This window comes from Pantherophis guttatus, chromosome 1 (assembly GCF_059756535.1).
Source record: "Pantherophis guttatus breed Tessera chromosome 1, ASM5975653v1, whole genome shotgun sequence".
In the NCBI taxonomy this organism is placed as follows: Eukaryota; Metazoa; Chordata; class Lepidosauria; order Squamata; family Colubridae; genus Pantherophis; species Pantherophis guttatus.
The window spans coordinates 256,823,031-256,847,215 of record NC_142063.1 but is presented as its reverse complement, the minus strand read 5'-3'; the positions used below and the strand labels follow the sequence as shown (position 1 = coordinate 256,847,215).

The 24,185-nt window shown below is 36.0% G+C and overlaps 1 protein-coding gene across 1 annotated transcript in view; it reads right to left on the bottom strand.

Moving 5' to 3' along the window:
- LOC117666270 (ectonucleotide pyrophosphatase/phosphodiesterase family member 1-like) overlaps window positions 1–24,185 on the bottom strand; it is a 50,744-nt gene that overhangs the window by 5,827 nt on the left and 20,732 nt on the right. The window contains exons 7-23 of the mRNA XM_034418823.3: window positions 23,330–23,409; window positions 22,695–22,814; window positions 20,548–20,657; window positions 18,907–18,972; window positions 17,521–17,593; window positions 15,709–15,817; window positions 14,847–14,978; window positions 13,019–13,050; window positions 11,493–11,620; window positions 10,294–10,363; window positions 7,931–8,018; window positions 6,441–6,616; window positions 4,963–5,008; window positions 4,702–4,856; window positions 3,332–3,467; window positions 1,552–1,632; window positions 42–174 (exon numbers count right to left, since the gene is read on the bottom strand). Of these exons, the coding sequence (XP_034274714.1) occupies window positions 42–174; window positions 1,552–1,632; window positions 3,332–3,467; window positions 4,702–4,856; window positions 4,963–5,008; window positions 6,441–6,616; window positions 7,931–8,018; window positions 10,294–10,363; window positions 11,493–11,620; window positions 13,019–13,050; window positions 14,847–14,978; window positions 15,709–15,817; window positions 17,521–17,593; window positions 18,907–18,972; window positions 20,548–20,657; window positions 22,695–22,814; window positions 23,330–23,409 (1,735 nt within the window). The remainder of the gene's footprint in view (window positions 1–41; window positions 175–1,551; window positions 1,633–3,331; window positions 3,468–4,701; window positions 4,857–4,962; window positions 5,009–6,440; window positions 6,617–7,930; window positions 8,019–10,293; window positions 10,364–11,492; window positions 11,621–13,018; window positions 13,051–14,846; window positions 14,979–15,708; window positions 15,818–17,520; window positions 17,594–18,906; window positions 18,973–20,547; window positions 20,658–22,694; window positions 22,815–23,329; window positions 23,410–24,185) is intronic.

Below are 24,185 nucleotides of genomic sequence, written 5' to 3'. Positions count from 1 at the left end.
GTCTCTCACACACAAAAAAGCTAAGAGAGATATCTACCTACCTTCTTATTTTCTCTGGTGTATCATATAGGCCATCGTAGTCGTAATCAAATATAGGACCTGTGATCACATTTACACCATTCCTGGCTGCAGCATATGATGGCAGGAGGACAGCATTAAAATATTCCCAAATCACTGAAAGAACAAGGGAGAACATCACTAAGAAAATGTCATGACCTGAAGAGAACCAAGCCCATCAGTGACATTGCTGGTTGAAGGTCTAGTTTTTTGTTATTGTTATTCTATGACCATGGGCTAATTTATTTTATTTATGTATCAAAACGGTGTAAATTTCTTAACTATTTCCGAGTATGTTGGAACTACACAGTCCTACCCAATATTTTGTGCTTGGCATACTGGAGATCTGGAGCTTGGCATATGAGCTTTCAAGTCCAAGAGATATTTATGAATGAATTTAACTTTGATGTGCAACATCAGGACTTCCAAATATAAAGCAAACAATGACATTTGCTTTGACCATCTTTTTTTATAATTCTTGAATGCACTGACATTCTTTGCAGGGGTGATCTACAATCCAGAAATTCTCCTTCTCTTTTGAAAAAGATAATCAATAGAAAATATTTCTTCCACTATAAACATTTTCCATCATGGTTTTACATAAAGACTATCTTGGCTAGTTTGAGAATCGTCCTTGGAGCCTAGGCAACCAAGGAAGCACAGTGCTCAATCTATGGCCATAGGATTATCCATCTCTGCATTAAAGAACTGAAAACAATTCTTGATAGATCTATTTAGAAGTCCCTTTGAGCTCAAGGGGCTTACTCCGAAGTAAATAGAGAGATTATTTTAGCCTTCCAATTTTAGAAGTGTCTTGCTTGTATGAGTACAGAAGCTATATAAAGGAACAGAAGATCCATTTCTGTTTTGAGTTGTTAAGCCATGGTATGATCATTTGAGACTGGGACATGGTGGCTCAGTGGCTAAGATGCTGAGCTTGTCGATCGAAAGGTCGGCAGTTCAGCAGTTCGAATCTCTAGTGCTGCATAATGGGGTGAGCTCCCGTTACCTGTCCCAGCTTCTGCCAACCTAGCAGTTTGAAAGTACATAACAATGCAAGTAGAAAAATAGGGACTACCTTTGGTGGGAAGGTAACAGCGTTCCATGCACCTTTGGCGTTTAGTCATGCCAGCCACATAACCATGGAGACAGCTTTGGACAGCGCTGGCTCTTTGGCTTTGAAATGGTGATGAGCACCACCCCCTAGAGTCAGGAATGACTAGCACATATGTGCGAGGGGAACCTTTATCTTTACCTATGATCATTTGAAGTAGACTGCAGACATATAGAATCAAGAATGTAGGCATTCAGGAAATTGTTATGAGGCTGAAGAATTATAGTACAATGTAGAACACCATCATCATTCATTGGACATTACTACATGTATATTATTGCAGACACAATCACAAGAGCATAACTTTAGATAATTGTATTTTATTAGCTTGCATTGTTCCCATAAATAGCTTGCAAAAACCCATATTAATTAACCTTTACCTTGAAAAGCAGAATACATTGGTGCTATGTTGCTTGAGAGAAGACCTTCATAATAATTTTTCTTATCTTCTTTAATCAGATCTAGAAACATAAAAATATATAAGCAAGCATTTAAAACTGATGTATATCAATATATCAAATGACTGAAAAACCTTTCTAGCTTTTGAAATAAATACATGGTACCAAACATTTACGTCCAAATATATTCAAGACTCAAACAGACATGTTCACTTATTGGTTTATTTATGTGCTGTATTTATTTTATTTTATATTTTATTTTATTTTATTTTATTTTATTTTATTTTATTTTATTATGATTGATTGATTGATTGATTGATTGGTTCAATTTATATGCCGCCCTTCTCCGGAGACTCAGGGTGGCTTACAATGTGTTAAGCAATAGCCTTCATACTTTTGTATATACCTGCTTAGTAGGGCTTTCGGCCCCCCCAAGCGATGTTCTTTTTTATACAAAGTCAGCTTATTGCCCCCACAATCCGGGTCCTACCTCGGAAGGATGGAAGGCTGAGTCAACCTTGAGCCTGGTGAGATTTGAACTTGCAGTAATTGTAGGCAGCTGGCAGCTAAGTGCTACTTAACAGCACTTTAGTCTGCTGCACCACCAAGGCTCCATTTTAATGTACAGGCCACCCAATACCTAAGCAACTCCAGGCAGCTTAAGATATTATATATTATTACTAAATATTCTTAAGCCAATATACCAGCACAAAGGCATTTCCGAGATGGGTGAGCTACATTTCCCAGAATGACCAACTAACATGGCTATTGACCTATTGACTGGACACTATAAATCTTGTAGTCCCAATATATTTAAAGGATACCAAATTCTGTGAAGCACTGTGTTTATCAAAGAGACCATTCCAAAATTTCCCAGGAATGTTGATAAGCACACTGAACTCACACAGGAGCAAAAGGCAATTCCCACTTAAAAGTCAACATCAGCTGCAAACCACAGGATGCAATCTAATTTGGGATTGTGTTTATGACAAGAAAACATCCAATTCATAAATAACTTGTAGAATACAAAAAAGAAATCAAAATTTAAATATTAAAATAAAATTCAGATGGCTGAATTTCCAAAAGCAAATATGGAACACTTCAGAATTATTTTTTTGCATATGCCTTTCTGAATTAGTGGTTTTCAATGTCATCTGGCCACTGTTACACACTATACTGTATCGAAGCTCATTCTGTGAGAAATTAAACATTTTAACGTTTATGTACCACTCACAGCTGTATACTGGTATTTATTTTAACATTAAAATGCTGGTTCTTTTGTAGTTTGAATTTAAAAGATAAAGGGTGTTTTGTACCTTCTATCTGCCAATCATAATTCTATAATACTTTTTTTCGAATTTAGTAACATTTTGTATAAATGTCAATTAAAGATTTTCTAAATTAGCTATGGATTATATCCAATATTTAATTCTTATATATAAAAGAAGATTGTTCACACATTTTAAGAAACAGAAACAACAAGCTTTATTTTGGCTATTAATTAATCTCTGCCATGGCTCATCTCAAATAAACTAACTAGAATTGTACCTGGTTATTACCTTAACAGGAGAACTATAAGCTAAATTAGGGATGTCAAACTTGCGGTCCACTGGCCGGATGTGTCATGCGCTGGCCACACCCACCTCCAGTTTAGCGAAGGGGGAAAAGTCACAATACGTCACATGATGACGTGATGCCGCGAGTTTGACACCCCTGAGCTAAATTAACTAGTAAAACAATATAAGAGAGGAAATGGAATTACTTGGAGGAAAAAGAAATCCATAGTTAAGCTGAGAGTGCTTTTTGTAAAATGAACAAATCTGACTGCTGTTTAAGGAAATACGATGATCTGTGTAGAAGCAGCTTCTGGTGGCAGTTGCAGAAGTGTTCCAGCTGTCCTAATTAACAAAACAAAACAAAAGTACCAGTGGCTATGTATACGTATTGTATATAAAGAAGACAAAATATCTCCCTGTTCTTTTTCATAACATACAATAAACCAGCTATATTATGAAAGAGTGTTTTGTTTTAGCTCTATTAAGTCTATATAGAATGTACCTCAGGCTAAGTTTAGATGCTTGAGGAGAGGATTTCTAAAGACCGCTCTATTCACAGGATTTATAATTTTATAATTCCTTTATATTTTCCCAAATCAAGAGTAGACTGATGTAGCCCTATGTTCAAATTGCTGTGCGCATAGGCCTTTACTTAGCAAAAGACTGAGTAGTAATATGCATGTTTTTAGGATGCAATGGGACATGCCAATTGCATGGTCTTTAACAAATTCCATTTCTAATCCATTCAGAGATTCTCTGTGTGTGCATCCATTGGTATAGACTGTGTTGCTATCTGAATGCAAAGGGGGGAATGGACTTTAGAACTCATATAAGGGGGTTCAGAGAGTATCAGTCAAAAACATCTTAATTAAGCATGTCTTTTGCCAGGATTATCCTGAGCAGGAAAAGATGCAGCTGCTTTTAAAGTGTTCCTAAAATTGCTACCTGTGCAGTCACACATACTTCCAATTACTATACATTGGAAGTATAAATTACTCAAGTATCATTACTCAAGTATCCCTGCACAGCATGCATGCATTCATTCATATACTGAGAAATTATATTTTAAAAATAGTGATTCAATCCATCTGCCAATAACTCTCCCAAAACTAAGTTACAAATTTCTTGTTAAGAAAAGGAACTAACAAGACAGATCAAGATAAATAACGATCCTGATTTGGCTGGAGGATGATGCAAATTCAGAATAAAAAAATTCTGCAGGGCATCTGTGAAGAAGCAACTGGGTTTTAAGTTTCCTGTTTTATGACTCAGAGAGAAGAATATGCTGAATTCTTATCTTGTATTTTTGCTGCAGAAATACATGCAAACATGTGGTCATAGTTGGTAAAGAGAAAAAGAAAAAAATCAGAAAAAAATTCAACATATGTTTCTTGTATTTTATTTAAACCATTGCTGAAAACATGCACTATTTAAAAATGATTTATCACCATAGTGTTTGTTCCTCACTTAAATGAAGCCCACATCTGGCTTGCCACATGGTTGTTTTTCCGGCTACTCACTGCTTTATGTCTTTTTTCTTCAAATGAAAACTGAATTATCCACATACTGTACTTACATGCTTGTTAACAGAATAGCTACTCCACATAGGCATCTTGATGTTCTGGCTAAATCCACTGACATAACGATGGTTATGAAGAAGGCAAAACTTCTGCTTCTTTTGAAGTACACGAGGCCTACCAAATGGCAAGTTGTATTTTTCTATCTTCTTCACTACAGAAGGTAAAAGGGCAAACTAGGTCTGCTATTATATAGTAACTTCCCAGTCAAGGTTTTCCGCTTAAGTTATCCATTTCTAAAAGCAGTTATAATTACTTACTTTCTGAAGTAGTAAGATCTACCTGTGGTTGAATCAGTGGCAAGCCCTAAATGTAAAGGAAAGCAGAAGATGAAGTCATTTTTATACAGCATCAGACAGAAGAAACAAATAAAATATGTATATTTTTTAAAAAGATATATAGTAGATTAAAAATGATTGATAAATTGACAGAATGATGATATTGAGTTGCTTTGGAAAGCAAGATGGAAGGCATATAAATGATATGGATATAGAGCAAAGGTAGTATTCAGCAGGTTCTGACCAGTTCTGGAGAACCGGTAGTGGAAATTTTGAGTAGTTTGGAGAACCGGTAAATACCACCTCTGACTAGCCCCACCCCCATCTATTCTCTGCCTCCTGAGTACCAGCTGATCGGGAGGGAATGAATATTTTACAGTATCCTTCCCCTCAAGTGGGGTAGGAATGGAGATTTTACAGTATCCTTTCCCTACACACCCACCAAGCCACACCCACCAAGCCATGCCATGCCCACCAAGTCACGCCCACAGAACCGGTAGTAAAAAAATTGGAATCCCACCACTGATATAGAGATATAGATATATGAGATGAGATGAAAATACACACACACACACACACACATACAGGAGAGTGTGAGTTCTAGTTCTGCCGTAGCCATGAAAGCCAGTTGGGTGTCCATACATCAGTCACTCTCTCTCAGCCCAACCCACTTTACAAGTTTGTTGTTTTTGTGGGGCCACCTTGAGTTATTTGTAAAAAATAAACTGTTTAATTTTTAGACATAAACTGTTTTTAGACATAAACTGTTTCAACCCCTACCCTCAAAACGACGCTATAGAGCACTGCACACCAGAACAACTAGACACCAGAACAGTTTTTTCCCGAATGTCATCATTCTGCTAAACAAATAATTCCCTCAACACTGTCAAACTATTTACTAAGTCTGCACTACTATTATTTTCTCATCGTTCCCACCACCCATCTCCTTCCACTTATAACTGTATGACTGTAATTTCGTTGCTTGTATCCTTACGATTTATATTGATATTGTTTCCTGATTGCTTATTTCTACCCTATGACTATCATTAAGTGTTGTACCTTATGATTCTTGACAAATGTATCTTTTCTTTTATGTACACTGAGAGCATATGCACCAAGACAAATTCCTTGTGTGTCCAATCACACTTGGCCAATTCTATTCTATTCTATTCTATTCTATTCTATTCTATTCTATTCTATTCTATTCTATTCTATTCTATTCTACTCTAAGATTAGATAGATGAGATAGATAAATGAGATAGATAGATAGATAGATAGATAGATAGATAGATAGATAGATGATTGAGATAGATAGATCAGACAGACAGAATCTTAAATGAATTGTATCCAAATTTGTCCTTATATGCAACCATGAAAATGGGAGGCATTTTTAATTAAATATCACCAAAAATTCTAATTGCTATCCCTGAAGAGCAATTGTTGTTTCTTTAAGTCCTTACCGAAGATTTACATGAGCAGCTATGGCCATCAGTGGACGTCCTCTGCCCTGCCGAAGGGCATGTAGAAGGGCTGCTTTCTTCTTTGGGATGCTTAGGAATATAACTGGCTCTCTTCAGAAGGTGGTTGAGGCTTCCATGAGTTCCATTGTTAGGGGCTGGTGTTAAATGAAGAAGATCTAAAATAGTTGAGAAAATATTGAAGGTATGCTTTACATCACAATCTAAACAAAATTCTTACAATAAACATGCTATGGACATAGATGGTCACTACTTATCTGTGTGCTAAATTTAATAGCAGGTTATGCCAGTTATTCCATAAAACTATAAGTATAAATAAAGCACGCTATTTAAAAAAATCCTAAGTACAAATATCTGTTATTAAAACATAATATAAATATAGACAGGAAGAGTTCAACAAATGGATCAAAATTAGACAGATGCCCCATAGTAGTTTTAAAGAATCAAAAGAGAAGTTTTTAAAGGAAAAGAAAGAGAATTAGATAGGGACCAAATTCCACTTCTAATGTTACTTGGAACTGGCACTGGCAATGACATCAGAAATAATCTTTCAGCTTTTCAATATAATAAACATAACCAAAGTAAATACAGTTAGTCCTTGAATTACAACAGTTTGCTTAGTGACCGTTTGAAGTTGTAATGGCACTGAAAAAAGTGATTTATGACCATTTTTCACACTTACAACTGTTGCGGCATCCCCATGATCACATGATTTACATTCAGATGCTTGACAACTGACTCACATTTATGACTGTTGCAGTGTCCCAAGGTCATGTGATCACCTTTTGCAATCTTCTGACAAGCAAAGTCAATGGGTATTGACTTAAGTGAACCAGGTTCGCTTAACAACCATATTACTAACTTAACAACTGCAGTGATTCACTTAACAACTGTGTCAGCCCTGGAGGCCATCTTTTTCTTTGGATCTTCAGGGCTGCCAAACTTAGTGCTGTGGAAAAACAGGAGGGGGGGTTTGCATGGAATTGGTGGAGATATATAGCCATAACAACATTATTTTCTCTTAGAGTCAAGGACGTTCAGCCTGCACCTGGGGAAACATCTCCAGTTGGGACAGTGGATTGACTGGGCCATGTGATAGACATGTGGGAGCAGGGGAAGGGACTTTGACTTTGACTTTCCTTTAGGCGAGGAGAACCCGGGGACTTTCAGATCCGGGTTTCAGATGTGCCAATATGACATCTCTAATAAAATGGAACTTTGAGGAACTGTTTGCCTTGAAATCTTCATTGGTTGGGGGTGTTACTTGGAACCCTGACAAACTGTGACAAGAAAAGTTGTAAAATGGGGCAAAACTCACTTAACAAATCTCTCGCTTAGCAATATAAATTTTGGGTTCAGTTGTGGTCGTAAGTCGAGGACTACCTGTAGTATAATTCTAGATGAATGGTAAATATTTTCAAGAAATGTTTTGAGTTGAAGAGGTAAAGGAGGAGCAAGCCAATTTATCATACCACACATTAAATTGTAGATTTCAATATTTTCAAAGGGATCAACTTCTGTTTGAAATTTGAATCCAGGTCCAAATCCAATAAAGAGTGCCTACAACAAAAACAACACATTTATTTACTTTGTTTATTCAATTTCTATGGCCACTTAACTCAGCCAAATGACTCTGGTTGAAATTGGAATATCCAGGTGGTCTTTAACTTTAAAATTGCTGAATTCCCCAAAACAATTTACTAAAAGCTTGCTTTCAGAAGAAGAGAATGGACAGCTAATTCCCTGCTTAATAGATTTATGCAAATAGAAAAGTCATACAGGAAATCCATACAAAAGCAAAGTTTGATATAGCCTAGCTGACAGCAGATTTCCATAACAGATTTCCATAACGGTCTATACTCAACTAGAGCTACTTTTATTTCTTTGAACAATTAGAATATGTACCAAATCATACATATTTCTGTGCAAATGTTAATGGAATTGTAGGTTAACTGCTTCCGTTTTCTATCAGTATTTAGAATACATCTGCTTTGAGGCCAATTATAACGATCTGCAAACAGTTTCATTCCAAGCAGTGAAGTTCATCAACTCTTTTGGAATTTTTTTTCTTATTTTCTCCTAAAAACATCTGGGTTTTTTTCCCCAACTACTGTGAATATTCTACTGCAAAGATTTGCATATTTTCTTTTTCAGTAATAAAAAACAGCAAAGTTCTCCCAGCAAAGCTATCTAGCTACTCTTTTTCCCCCAAAATATTATACTTTTACATTTCATCACAGCTGCTCAAAAGATAGCATCAATGCAAAATGAAGAGGCTTACCATCTGGCTACAAGCTGATTCATTCAACAACACAATGACTGTTTCTAACTTAAACAAATATAGATGATGAAACTTGCAAATTTGGTATCAGCTACTGAATCACTTTCATCCCACAATATCTCATTGGCAGTTCACAAAAAGGAGCAGGTCTTGCAATTTAAGAGAAACTGAATATTGCAACTCTGTTTTCATTTTATTAAAGTGAGCAGGTATTAATAATCTTGAGATTTGCACACTAAAATTAGTAAAAATTTCTTTATGATGAAATTTATTTGACACGACATTCGTCTCATGTCAAACAACACAGGGCAGTTTATAGCATAAGAACATTTAAAAAAACAGTAAAAATTAACAGATATAAAATAACAAAGCAGATAAAAATAATGTAAGTTTTGAGCCCTTCCTGACTGTAAGTCTGAACTTATACCTTTGATGGCTTTTTTTTTTTTTTTAAATTGATTTATATGCCGCCCTTCTCCGGAGACTCAGGGTGGCTTACAATGTGCTAAGCAATAGCCTTCATCCTTTTGTATATTTATACAAAGTCATCTTATTGCCCCCACAACTGGGTCCTCAATTTACCTACCTTAGAAAGGATGGAAGGCTGAGTCAACCTTGATCCTGGCGAGATTCGAACCTTCAGTAATTGCAGGCAGCTAGTCTTAATAACAGGGTGCTTTAGACCACTGTACTACCAAGGCTCCTCAAAGATTGGACTCAAAGAAGGCTATAATTTTTGTTTATTCATTTAGTTATGTCTTCCTAGCCTGGTAGTTTAACCACTAGACCAAACTGGCTCTCTATAATATTCTCTGTTATTTATACAAAGGCCTGAATAACTTAATTCACTTTTTATATCTCACCTTCCTCCTCTTATTTTCCTCACAACAGCAATAACATTGTGAGGTGGGTTGAGCTGAGAGAAAGTCACCCAGCTGGCTTTCAGGCTAAGGTAGGACTAGAATTCACAGTCTCCTACTTCCTAGCCTGGTACCTTAACCACTAGACCAAACTGGCTCTCTAAAATATTCTCTGTTATTTATACAAGGGCCTGAAGAACTTGGTTCACTTTTTATACCTCAGCAAAGGAAATCAGACTGAATATTAGAATTTCCTGATAGTAAGAGTGAAGGTTTTAAACACTGGCAGAATGGCTACCTGTCGGGATAGTTTAGTAAATTTCTCCACAGAACAGGGGGTTGGATCGAATGGATTATAAAATCCATTTCAACTCAACATCAATATTATCATTTTACCTGCTGTTTTCTAAAGTATGAAGTTACTGTAAGTCCATAGGCAGCTCCCAAGCAAAGATCTACTGAAAGGGGCTTGGTTTTTCTTTCTTGAGGGAGGAAAGTCCCTTGAAAGGTTGGAGGAAAGAAGAGGAAAAAAAGTGTGTGGCCTCTTGCTAAATAACAATCCCATAGGATAATGAAAGAAATAAAAGTAGGTTTGGCCTGAGAAAAAAATATGGAAATCTGAAAATAGAATCCCTGGTTAAAGAAATCAAAAGCAGCCCAGGTTCATTAAAAAGTTTGGAATATTGTTATTTACCTGCATATTTGCAAATACATTGTCTGATCCATGAAATCCACCAGTGCAATATTTGAGCTCAGATCGTATCCTGCAAAACACAGGGATTTCTCCATAACAAATAAGCCTGACAGGATCAATTAAAATAAAATCTCTTCTTGGCCTTTCTTTTCCACATTGAGTCTTCTTGACACAACGTAAGCCCATTCTCTTTTTTGGTTGCTCTGATTATAGAATGTTCTTTCTTAGGTCTGTTTACTAGTTTTCTATCCTTGGTAAGATTCATGCCAAATTCCTTCAAGAACCAGTTATTGAGCTATGTTCTTCTCTGAGTGGTTATCTATCAAACCCCACAGGGGTGGGATCCTACCGGTTTAACAACTGGTTCACTGAGCGTGCACACTAGACACGTGCTGTGCATGCATGCACAATTTGCAGGAAATTGAACTGAGAGCAAGGAAAACAGCTGAGGAGCAACAATCCACTCTGCCGCCCCAATCAGCTGGGCTTTGGAAGCAGAAATATAAGTAAGTATAACGCAGGGGTGGGTGGGCAGATCGGTGGGCCCACTTGAAAGAAAGAGAGAACCGGTTCGCTCATGGCTGGAAGTCAGAGCTAACGGTTCGCCCAAACCGGTCTGAACCGGTAGAAACCCACTACTGAACCCATACATACAGTAGTTCCTAATTGGAAGATTTTGGAGCTTATATAATTGTTTAGCAGGTGCTCTGTCCCACCCTATATATATACCCCTCCTTGCTACTAGGTAGAACTTTTGTTAAACCTCTTCGGTTACTAGGACTGACACTGCAAATAAAATAAAGACACCTGAAGTCAAACAAGGCAGAACAAAAGATTATCTGAATTCACAGATGATCACTCAAATAACTTCAGTTAAGTTGAATAACTAGTTCTTCTTCATTGTGGTCTCTGTTGTTCACAGATAACAAGCTGAAGGGGAACCCGATTCCCGTAAGATGACTAAGAAGAGGACAACTGTTCCAAAAGTGGCAATTTTTAACGAGTAGAAGCCAGTCTGTAATGCTTGATAAAGGTGGAAGGTTGAACCCATATGGGCGCCTGGCATAATGTCAGCAGGATAATATGTGCCACTGTTGCTCTTATGGAATGAAATGCAAGCTAGAAGTGTAAGATAAGGCAGCAACAGAAATAATATGCTCCCACTTAAATAGGAATTAAAACAAAAACCAGGAGCTTACCGGGCAAGCTGCCACTGCTGGTCCATATAAAAATGTACAGATTCAATCCGTTTATTATTGGCGTAGTGAAATCGCTTGGGAAGCATCTGCTTCAGGTATGCCTTGAAATGCTGCTCTGGGACCAAACACTGCAATGTAGAAATCACAGTAGATGGTCATATACAACACTATGCAAAACATCTTGCTCTTTTTTCTCCACCTTGTTGTAATCTACCCTCACAAATCTGCTTTGGACAGTACTCAGGGACGTATGGAGATTTAACAGGTAGAGAAATCAGCAATGACATTCCTCTTCTCTGATTAGAGATAAATATACCTATCTTTATTAAGATTATACTTTCTTTGCTTCCAACGGATGGCCCACAAGGAGCAGGTAATACATAAATGATGTTGTTAAAGCACAATTAACTATAAGCAAACATTTATTAAAATACAAAATGACAGCCATAATAAATAACCAATTTCTCCTTCCATATTAAGATCCAAAACCTGCTTGCACATCTTGTCTAAATAAACATGCTGGGCCTTTACCTTTTTTAAAATATAATTGTTATTGAAGAGATTTTTAACAAGATAAAAACAATACAAATATTAGAAAGGAAAGAAAGAAAATTAGGAAGCGCCATGAATAACTAAGAAAAAAATATATAAACAAGGGTCCAATTTTTTGGCAGCTGTTTATAAATGCATTTATATTTTACCCCCTCTCTCTTTAAGGTTACATCATCTGGGCCTGTACTCTTATAAAAAAACATTTTAAGTCAAATGAAGCATAAAAGACAAAGTTCATAGCTTGTTTTAACTTGATTTGAAGCACAAGTTATTATGATCTGAGCTCTTCGGGTACTGCTAATACTGTAACATCCTGTGCAATGGGACAGGAACCTCAAAACTTTTCAGTGATTTTTCTCCGAGACTTTCTGTAATGTCATGCAAGAAAACTGAAAACACATCTGATATTTCCCAAAATCTCATTAAATTGGACATTCTAATTCAAAATGTCACATCAGAATTAAAGAAAATTGCAGGATTTGGGGATCTTGCAAAATTGCAGGATTTGGGGATCTTGCAAAATTTTGGTCCTGTAATATTTTTGTATTCAAAAATAATATTCAAATTATGGCTTTCAATTTCTACAATTTCTAGATTTAAAAATCACACTAAGACAAACCAAATCACATTATCCTTTAAAATGATGGGTTGGAACATAGTCAAAGTGTTTTAAAATAAAACACTTCTATCCAGAATTACTTCTTATACCAATTACTGATTCTTGTTTAATTTTTTTTTCCATCTCAGAAGAAACAAACACAATATCACCAATATAATAATATATCAAGGGGATGCACCCCCATATCTTGCTAGATATGTCTGAAGGAGGGAAGGTATATTAGATCTGAATGAGTTGACTAATTCTATAAATGATGGGAGAAATGCAGCTAATGTAGTTCGCTGGGTTGGGCAACTATATTAAATCTAATCATCTAAAATAAGAGTCATGACTTGGAGAAGATGTCAGTACTTACCGTGAGGTTTCTGACAAGGCCTTCATAATCAACTAGAAGAGTTAGATGAGATAATTAGTAACCTATAAGTTAAAAGAAAAATAAAGAACATCCAACTAAGTAGTGATACTACATCACATTTCATCTTGTTTATCAGCTAATTAAAATATTCTTCTCTAGTGCAGCCATTAGAAGGAACTCTTTACCATACAGCAGAACACAAGGATGTAACACGTCAGCATAGATAATGCTAAACTAGTTTTCTGAAAACTGCCCCATATTGAATTAATATTCATAAGCTCTAAGAGATTTCTGAATGGTCAATGGAATTGTTAAAATAATTAGAAGGCAATCTATATTATAATGTGGACTTAAAGGGTAAAACATTTTTGCTAAGGAATTGAATACTGATGGCCTCTTCCAGACTGGTTTGCCTGCACATAATAATCCCAGGTCCACACTTGCACTAGGTAAAAACAAGTAAGAGTAGCTGTATGTTCCAAATTACATAAAAATATGTAATTTTCCCTGGTGTCTACATAAAGGCAACAAACAACAATTGTCTTTTTTTTTCTTTAAGATATTATTTCAAAGAATATGACTGTAGATATATATTGAGAAGATTTCAGAAATCAGTTGATCACTCAATTCTCTGGAAGACTACTTCTTCACTGCAAATCCCCAACCTCTATGAAGCTTTGCCTACTGGTAATAAAGAAATGTGGCAATCTGGAACCTGACACTGAACATTCAAATTCTGCCTTTAAACTTCATTTGCTCAGAGTTCAGCTATCAATACCTTTTATACTGACAAATCATAATTACAAGATTTCTATTTGTTTTGATCCTAAGAGATGTTCAGCATTACAGTTTTCATCTGAAGCTCTATGTCAAAGTTTCCAAACGTTTATATAGTAACACCTTTATGTTTCAGTAATTTTTTTTTACAGCACCATAGCCTTAAAGATCGCCCAAAATTCAGCTTCAGAAATGGATGTCACAAAAATTTTAAACATCGCATGGCATCCCTGTGAGTTTGCATCCAAGACCCACAGTGTGGGAATCACAGGCCATGCCTACATGAATACTGATAGAGAGGAGTATTTAAATTTTTGCAGTTGTTATTTAAAAATATAAATATCATGACTTTTTTTTTCAGGTACAAATAAAGGGTGAAATCCAGTACTGATCATCTCCGGGAAGAAAGAGAACATATACAGTCCCCCCACCAAAAGTATACTGTATTTTTCAGAGTATAAGACACACCAGAGTATAAGACGCAGCTTAGTTTTTGGGGAGGAAAATAGGGGGGGGCGGAATTTGCCTACCAGGTATTCATCTGGCTAGCGTCCTTTGGTCAGCTTCAGTACATTAGTTTGCTGTTTTTTTTTATCCTCTAAAAACAGCTTTTAAGGCACAGCTGAGAGGAAGCAGCAATGAGAAAAACAGGCAAAGCACGGGGAGATCACTTCACTTGCTATCGCCTTGTTAAAGCACAGTGGAGACTCAAGCAAAGCGTTAGCGCCTCATTAGGGCTGAAAAAAAGCTTTGAAAAAGCTACATTTGGAGTATAAGACACACCCAAATTTTCAGCCTCATTTGGGGGGGGGAAAGGTGTGTCTTATACTCTGCAAAATATGGTATATGTAGCTAAATTATTTTAAAAGGTCTCCAAAATAGGAGAGAATTGTCCAGCCTCACTTCCATGAGTCAGGTAATCAGAAAAAGTTCAACCAGCAAATGCAAACATTTAATTTGATCCCACAGCTTCATATAAGACCAACATTCACACACTAAAACATCAATACATAACAAGCAAGTAATTCAAATTGGTCTAATAGTTACATACAAGAGAAATACTCATCTGGAGAATTTTGGGGTCTTAAGCGAGCTGCAGGGCCAGGTACCACAAACAGGTCTTTAACATTGCCCAAATATGTGTCCAGGTAGGCTGTTTTTTGGCAGTTAGCTTCCTCCATTCCTTGCAAGAAAAATATGAAGATTTATGCTCATTTATAAACATGGACATATTTTACTATGCACTGAGAAAAAGTAGCTCTCAAGTATAAATACCAGCAAGAAATTAGCTCTAAGACTTGTTTGTTCATATAAATGAATATAAATTATTTCCACTTTCCATATTGTTTCCAACTTCTTTATATGCAAGTCCCAATGACTGAACAAAATTTACCTGTTTAGAACCCACTTAAACAAACGATCTTTATAAATAATGAACATCCAAGGCTCTAGATCGGGGTGGGGAATTATGGCCTTTTTATGACCCAGCATTTATACTGTATATGGGCTCCAGATGGCTGGGAATGTAAGCAATTGGTATTTATGCAATTTTATACCCCGATCAGCAGGCAGGGTGTAACATAGGTAGCCTTAGTCAGAAAATCGAAAACATTCATTTCCTTCCCAACTGACTGGTGCTCACTTTATGGACAACATCCTCTGAAGCTCTTCACATATAACTAAAATGAGTCATCTGTATCTCACATTAGCACTTGCATTTGCACTAAACATTGTTGGTTTGGCACATGGATTCAATTAAACTATGATAATACTTTCTGTAATCAATCATCCAGATGGGTTAGAATTAAGTCCAGTAGTGAACTCATGAAAATTTGCTCCTTGAATAATAGTTCAAAAGACATTTCAAAAATGTTTTATGTATCCTATAATCTATATGGTTTAACAAAACTTACCATGGTCAGAAAGAAGAATAATATTAATGCAGTTGTGAAGGTTCATTTGCTTAAGCCCATCCATCAACAACCCAACCACTTTGTCTACTCTCTCTAATGCAAGAATGACCTGCAAATCAAAAGTGAAGAGAGGCAAGATCTATAAGTTAACTCACATTTCAAAAAAAATGGTGGTTTCCAATAAATATTCTGCTGCCAATAGAAAGCATCTAAAGCAGCAATATAGAGTAGGAATTGGTTTTCCATTAGCCTCCCTTGCTCTTCAACACTTATCAAACTTTAATTCTGCTTGATATAGTTTGGAGAGCTCTTTGGAACAACATATCTGACTGATACTTTCCATCAGCAGCAGAAGATCAGTTAGATATCACCAAATCGTTTTTCCACATCCTGACTCAAATAAAATTAATTTAACATAGACCACTGTCTAAGATGAGCAATTCCAGCAATGATCATTTATTGACTGCATAGCTGAGCTATGCTGGATTGCTGTTTGGTCACCCCTGTAACTGAATTAAGAAATACAAAGAGTCTTCCATAATAAAACTAAACAAACAAAGCATTGTAGACTACCCAGATATTGTAGAAACTATTCCAAATTTCCAGAAAACTTAACCAAGGAGGAGTATCACAAAAGCAAGAAACAAGAATGTCTAAAAATTAGGCCAAGGCTGATATGGGTATCCATCCCCCAAAACAGTTGTCTTTCCAACCCATGTGACAAAAAACAGATGTTATTATTATTTGTCACTTATTAAATATACATCCCATTTTTCTACCTATACAATGCCCATGGCAGCTTACAGTGATTAAAAATACAAATGATAAAATATAGGAATAAAAACAATGAAATTAAAATGAAAGCAAAATTAAAATCAATGTCATTAGAAGCGATTCAATTAGCAATTATAAGTTTGGGGAAAGGGATGTGTTTTATCATTTTCCTAACTATTAGAAAAGTGATAGCCAAACACCCTTCCTAGCCTCGGGACCACTTAAAAGAAAGCCGTTCTCACATACTAGATAGCCAAATTTCTAGCATCAAGGGACATCTTCAAAAGGGTCATTCTGGCTGATATAAGTTACCAGGCCGGTTCAAAGTGCAGATGAAAACAATTTTCGTATTTTTATACAGTAGAAAAAGAAAGGGAGGAAAAAGTTCTCACAGTGATGATCTTCAATAATCTTTTTCTAACCCGGGGATCTAAATATGCAAACAAAATTCTGAGTGCAGCTGAATGTTCAACAATTTTTTCCTCCATATTTAGGGATAGGCATTGGCTTTCCCCTATAAAAATTAAATTTTACTTAAATGTTTAATGCATAAAGTTTGATCCAAGAAGTATTAAAGTGATCTCTTTTTAAAGTTTCAGGCTATCACCCAATCCTTTATCCCAATGCACATACATATAATTCTCTGTTATCTATTTGGGTCACTTACTTTTTAAAACACTTCTTAATTTTTAATCCTATCTGTGTTAATGTCTTTGGATGGTCTGAGCCTAATTATTTAATACGATTGTAAATCTGAAATCTTCTTTAATAATTAAGTTTAACGATCTTATCGGTAGTCTCCATTAAATATATTCTGCATCAAGATCTTTCATAGTTGTTTTCAATTTTTATATGTCATCATGTTATACTCCTAGAGCTGTGCATCATTTTTATAATATATGAATAATTAAAGGGGTGTTTTATTTTAAGTGAGGGGATCAAATTACCCCTTAATTAGATATTTTTAATGTTCTTAGCCTTAAATCTACTATGGAACTTAATTTAAAAGAAATGTCATTATAACATCCAGTTACTTACTTCACTGCTGATTGGCCCATAACTGTGTCCTGAGGAATCTGGTTCTTCTAAATACAGAGTGTAAAAGTGTGGTCTATATCAAACAGCATTAAAATTTAATATTTTACATATAAATTAAGAGAAGAGTGAAAATATTTAAATTCAGTAATTTCATTAGAAACAACTGCATTAATAACAAATTTTGGGGTGGTTTATATAAAAATGTATATTATGGTACACATATAGATAACATATGGGGATAAAGCATGATGACCAGGAGGCTGGGTCCTGAATCAAGCAACCTCTCACTAAATGGCCTTAAGCAAATCATACTCTCTCAAACTCAGCCCACAATATGAGTAGTAGTAATAATAATAATATCAGTACACTGTTTCCCCGAAAATAAGACCTCCCCGGATAATAAGCCCAATCAGGCTTCTGAGCACAATAAATAAGCCCTCCTCAAAAATATTTAAATGCATGTGCAGCCGGTCCCCGCCATTTCCTCTGGTTGCTTGCCACACAAACAACACAAGGTGAAAAGGCGAGACCGGAGGGGGGGAAGGGAGGGGGAACATGCCCCACACACCCCACATGCCCTTACCTAATAGCCACTCCCGCAACCCTAGCCACTGCGCCCCTTCTGTCACACTAATGGCCACCGCAAAAGCCATTAGCAAAGAACAGGGAAGCGATGGCGGTGACAGGACATCTGGTCGCAGCGGCGTGGCCGGGCCAACGGCATGGTGCAGGTCCTGGGAAGCAAGGCTGGAAGCACATGCACAGCCTCAGGGCCTAACAGCTGACGAGCAGCTGTGTCAGCAGCAGCCATGAGGTGACCATGCTCATTGCCTTCTGCACCTCAAAAATAATAAGACCTCCCTGAAAATAGGGCCAAGTGCTTATTTTGGGGGTCAAAAGAAAATAAGACCCTGTCTTATTTTCGGGAAAACACGGTATATTAAAATACAGTATGCATGAGTGTTATAATTTAAAGTATGCGCATGAGGCATTCTGAACAGTTGAAAGCACTGTGAAAATGTTACCTATAGTGAAACCTCAGTTTAAAGGACTTTAATTCAACAGATTTCAGATTCAATAGATAAAATTTCCACTGCAATTACAATTGAATTATGACATCATGCTATATGACATTCTGTCCAGGCTAACAGACAAATGGAAATAATAGACACTCCTTTCACCGAACTGAACCATTAACGTGAAGTAATCAATATGTATTATATTACTACACTATTACAGTATAAGCTTTTATGAGCCCTTTAAAAAAAATTTGTAACAAACTTCACAACATCCACAAGCCAAGCCAAATGGTGCCAATTCAAGACAGCAGTTACTGTTTGCCTTTCAGTTATTTTATACATTGCTTTGAGATAGCAATTTACTTGCCTTTCTTCCTCTGGTAATTGTAGCCATCTAAGAAATGTTATTACTCTTTCTTCAAATGGTATTGATCTAAAGAGAAAGTGTCAACAAAACACAGAGACTTACATGTGACATTTGCCTTAGGGCAGCTGTCATTGATTTATTAAATCTGGACATAAAGATCCAGCATGTTCTAAAAATCCAGAAAATAGATCATTATAGATCAGGATTGGAACGTTGTAACAATTATTACTTAGGTACTTTGAATCAGGCAAGTTTTATGCATCCCCAAATTAACCCAGACAGTTCATTTGGAGCTACCACATCTGCCACTCCAAAAATGTGGACAGTCACTAGATGGCAGTAACTCTCTGATCATCTGAATATTATACCCTGCAGATTTTAGCTAAGAGATTCAGAAAAGAATAAGCCATGGTTGGTTTGAAATAAGCCTACCATTCAGAAAAGAATAAGATATTTGCCATAGCATGGTTAGCTAATTAAGGCTTTCTTTGCCTGCTATTTTTGATTAGAAGAAATATATTTTCATGCATATCTCTGAAAACTAATTGGATTATTATGAAAATATTCAGAATATTTTAAAGATTAAAATTTTATAAAACAAGAGGGGCTTTTTAAGTGCAGAAATATCTGCTTAGCATTTTCAGAGACTTGTGCTTGGAAATGCATATTTAGGACAACAGGCACACAGATATAATTCTAGACATTCTACAATTACAACAATCCTGTATGAATGCCTGTGGCTTTACAAGCAAATACAATGTTAATTCTGGTGAAACTATTAATGAGGTTAAAATAAATTCATCAACCATAAAAAGTATGCCCTTCTTTAATGGAACATCTGGAATCAATAAAATTGTCCCTTTTTTTCTTTTTCTTTAATACTGTATGTAAGGATAGACTCACAATGGGTGGAATATCAGAAAACCTGAAAATCCAGGTTAGAGACAGATCATGGGGAAAATTTATCCAAGTGGTTGAAAATAATCAATCGATCAACACACCATAAAGCTAATCCCACCCCTCTTTCTCCCCTACCACCTGCAAAACAAACTCAAACTTGACCTTGTAAGAAGGACATTTGGAAAGAATTACAAATTCAGAATTCTTACAGAGCCTTTCAGCGGGTTGTGTAATATATGTGTTGTTAAGCTAATTAACAACTTAGAATGTCAGCAATAATTAGCGTCTTCAAATCTTTATACAAAAAAGTAGCAAGTGCATCACAAAATATTTTTTAAAAAACAAGCAACTTGCAATCGGCATAATATCAAAACCAACAAAGCATGCAATCCCATAGAATGTAGGGGTTCCTAATAGAACAATTAAATAAATAGAATCCATAAGATAATAAAAATGAAAATGATGTGCTAATGACTGAAAGCATGACTGAAGAATTTATTATGTGCTTAAAATATGCCCACAGATTTTGTTTGAAGCAGGTTTTTAACCTTATTAACCAACTAAAGCTAAATAAGCAATAATATTTAAAATAGCAGTGGAAGGGAACAGAGGTTGTACCACAGCAAGAGCTTTCTTTTTTTTAAAAAAAGGAAAACTATTCCAAAAAAAATCCTGCCACGCTTAAAAGATTTAGCTTTTTATAACTTTTTTCATGAGGTTCCTCCATTCACAAATTCTCACCTATTATATAATTTGTACAAGTTTGGAAAACTTCCATTGACATCAACATCTGAACCAGGCCAGAAAAACGAAGCAGATTTTAGTCCCTGATACATTGCAGTCAGCCAAATCTGTACAAAAAGATTAAAAAAAAATCCTTGTAACTGTGAATTCTCTCTGTTGCTTTTGAAACAGTATTTGGAAAATAATTTGCTGCTTTAAAAGAATTCCATGGATTTTTGCTTGCCAGTTTCCACCCACTCACTCAACCCTTCTATGTTGTAATCAAAAGGAACACATTTGCCCCTAACCTTATGCCAGTCTTCTCTTATTGAATCTTTCATTGATTGCTTATGTTTATAGCAATTTATTTTCCAAGGCTATTCATAAGAAGATAAGCTGTCCGATAGTGCCTCTGCTGACTCTTTCACAGGATCTGCTATTCTGTTTCTTCTAACAAGAGATAGATTTATTTATTTATATAATCTTCAAGAATAACTGAATATTTCAACATTCCTCTGATCAAGCCTTTTCTATTCTATACCGTATTGCATTGAGCACTCTTGATCTTGTATTTACAAAGAGCTGCTTCATTTCGGCCTTGCCTCCTGAAAGCCATGATTCCCTTTTCAAAAATAAGTGGATGGTAAAATTAATGGAGTTGGCAGACATGGCAAAATTAATTGACTGCTTTGATTAAAGAAAATATTTTATCTAGCTTTGTTTCTACTTGGTAATCACTCTTGGATTTTTTTTTGATTGAAACTAAAACAAATAAGATTTTAACTTGGGTTTTGATGGTTGGATATGTTTATGATGACTGATGTATTGTTTAATATGGTGCATTCTAGTTCAAAGTGTCATTAATTTATGTTTTTATCCCCATGGAAGAAAGTTTGACATTACTTTTTTCTACAGCTTTTTGTAATTGTTGCTGTTTCTTGCACTCCTTATTTTTGTTTGTTGTTGTTGTCACCACTTTCCCCAACTCCTTTTTTCCCCTTTTTTGTATTTTATATAGTTTTGGAAATTTAATAAAATTTTGGGGGAAAACACAAATATTGTCATTTCCTTCTTTCTTTGTTCTGTTTCAAAAGAGCATGGCAAATTCATCCACTATAAATTTAAGATGGCCTCCTTCTGCTGCCAGGCTATCTGGCCAGACATCACCAATTTATCTGTCAATCCACAGTAGTATAAATTACTAAATAGCTCATTTTTCTTTCAACTTTCTTTTTTCTTCACTTGCTTCACTTCACTTGCTTCACTTTGTCATTATTATGTTACCATTTCTCTGTGGAACAGGCAGATAGCCTTGGTTTTATCTTTAACTTTCTCTTTCCCTCATTTCTTATGTTTTCCATAGTTAGTCCCAGGCAGCTCATGTTGCTTCTCCATGCAATAAAACTATACAATGACTTTCTCTTGTAGAACAAACAGACAGCAGGCTATCAGAGTGCACTCAGGAACACCAATTAGCAATCATAAAACACAATGAAAACTCCTTAATTTTGTAACACATTGACAGACTTAACCATTATCTCAACAGGGAAATTGTGAGCATCCTAGACTAAACTAAATCCAAAAATGTTATGGAATTCCTGGAAGTTTGGCATTTAGACAAATTAGCATCAACAGGCATATAGATTACATACCATTAAAAAGAGACAATAAGAAGCATTAAAAAAGAAAAAAAGAGGGGAGGGGAAGGGAAGGGAAGGGAAGGGAAGGGAGGGAAGAGAAGAAGAGAGGAGAGGAGAGGAGAGGAGAGGAGAGGAGAGGAGAGGAGAGGAGAGGAGAAGAGAAGAGAAGAGAAGAGAAGAGAAGAGAAGAGAAGAGAAGAGAAGAGAAGAGAAGAGAAGAGAAGAGAAGAGAAGAGAAGAGAAATACAAGATAATCTTTAACAATTGTTAGTGACTTGTCAGTGGGCAGTCAAAGTCTGCCTAATGTTGCAGACAGTATAACAACATTCAAAGACACTATATCGGACTGATCCAATAACAGCAATTGCACATAAAAGGAATCGGTGCTTCCCGGGTATTTTATCAAGTGAGCTGTTATGAGATGGGGCTGTGAGTCCTTACCAAAGGTACAATATAATAGAATGTGAGCTGCATTAAGTATCTTTTGATAGTTAATAACACATTGTATTTAGAATTAATACTTACTGGCTGTCCTTGGTACCACTGTGGATTAAATTTCTCAGCATTTTTGAGTGTGAAAGTAGCATTTCTCTCTGGATCATACATTTTGTTATCCACTAGACCATGGGATTCTGGATACAGACCCTGGAAGTAAGATTTGAATTAATATGCATCAACAATGATGCAACAATTGGAGACCTCAAGCTAAACACAGTAGAAGACAGAAACACTTGGAGATCCATCAAATTTGATTCCCTCCAGCTTAGTATTACAATAATGGATTTTAAATAAAATTTGCTAAAAGAAACTCTGCTTCCCTCACAATTCTACAATAATTTGGAAAGTTTCTAGATACTTTTTATTTAATGTGGGGCAATTGCAAGGCCCATGAGAAGTTAAAACATTAAGACTTAATGACAATTTAAAGAGACAAGATTGGATTTAGAGTGAAAAGAGGCACAAAGAACACGTCAGGCAAACGAAAACTGGGACATGATGGTATCTACGCTGGAAACATGGAATCAAGGAGTGGGAGAAAGTTATGGAAGTTACTACTTGGTTATTTCTCCTAATGTAATGAAATAGAATTTTTACAACTCTTAGTATGCCTTCGAAGAGAGTATGGAACATGAAAAGCAAGAACTTCAACATACTCTTACCGTAGCAATGCTGTAATGATTAGGAAATGTTTTTGATGGATATACTGGCCTTAGGCTGCGAGTATATGTCCCACATTTTCCTGTTAAGGAAAAAAAATGCAATTCCATGTTTATAAATAATGCATTTTTTCATATCAAATATTCAGAATGATTTAGAATAATACGGCATTTTCCATATGTTTTTTGCAGTAGCAAAAATAAATGTTATTACACTGTTCCAAATGAAATGCAAAATGCCCATCATTCTCAGTGTCTTCACATATTTTAGATACTGCTAGAAGTTTCAAATAGAGAACTTAGATTGGATTGAATTAAAGGTAAAGGGTTCCCCTCGCACATATGTCCTAGTCATTCCCGATTCTAGGGAGCAGTGCTCATCTCCATTTCAAAGCCGAAGAGCCAGCGCTGTCCGAAGACGTCTCCGTGGTCATGTGGCCAGCATAACTAAATGCCAAAGGCGCACAGAACGCTGTTACCTTCCCACCAAAGCTGGTCCCTATTTTTCTACTTGCATTTTTTATGTGCTTTCGAACTGCTAGGTTGGCAGAAGTAATGGGAACTCACCCCATTATGCGGCATTAGGGATTCGAACCACTGAACTGCCGAATTTTCGATCGACAAGCTCAGCGTCTTAACAAGTGAGCCACCGCGTCCCTTAGATTGAATTACTGTATCATTAAATTACAGATGGAAAATATTTATTGTTCAGCCCTCCAAAATAAATAGGTTTCAAATATATTAAAATGTCTTCTTTCTCTACCATCCCCTTGCTCATACACCTCATAATTAATCATCTTTAGAATATAAAAATTTCCATATCTGGAAGTGTAATCATTACACGGTTATAACAGTTTTA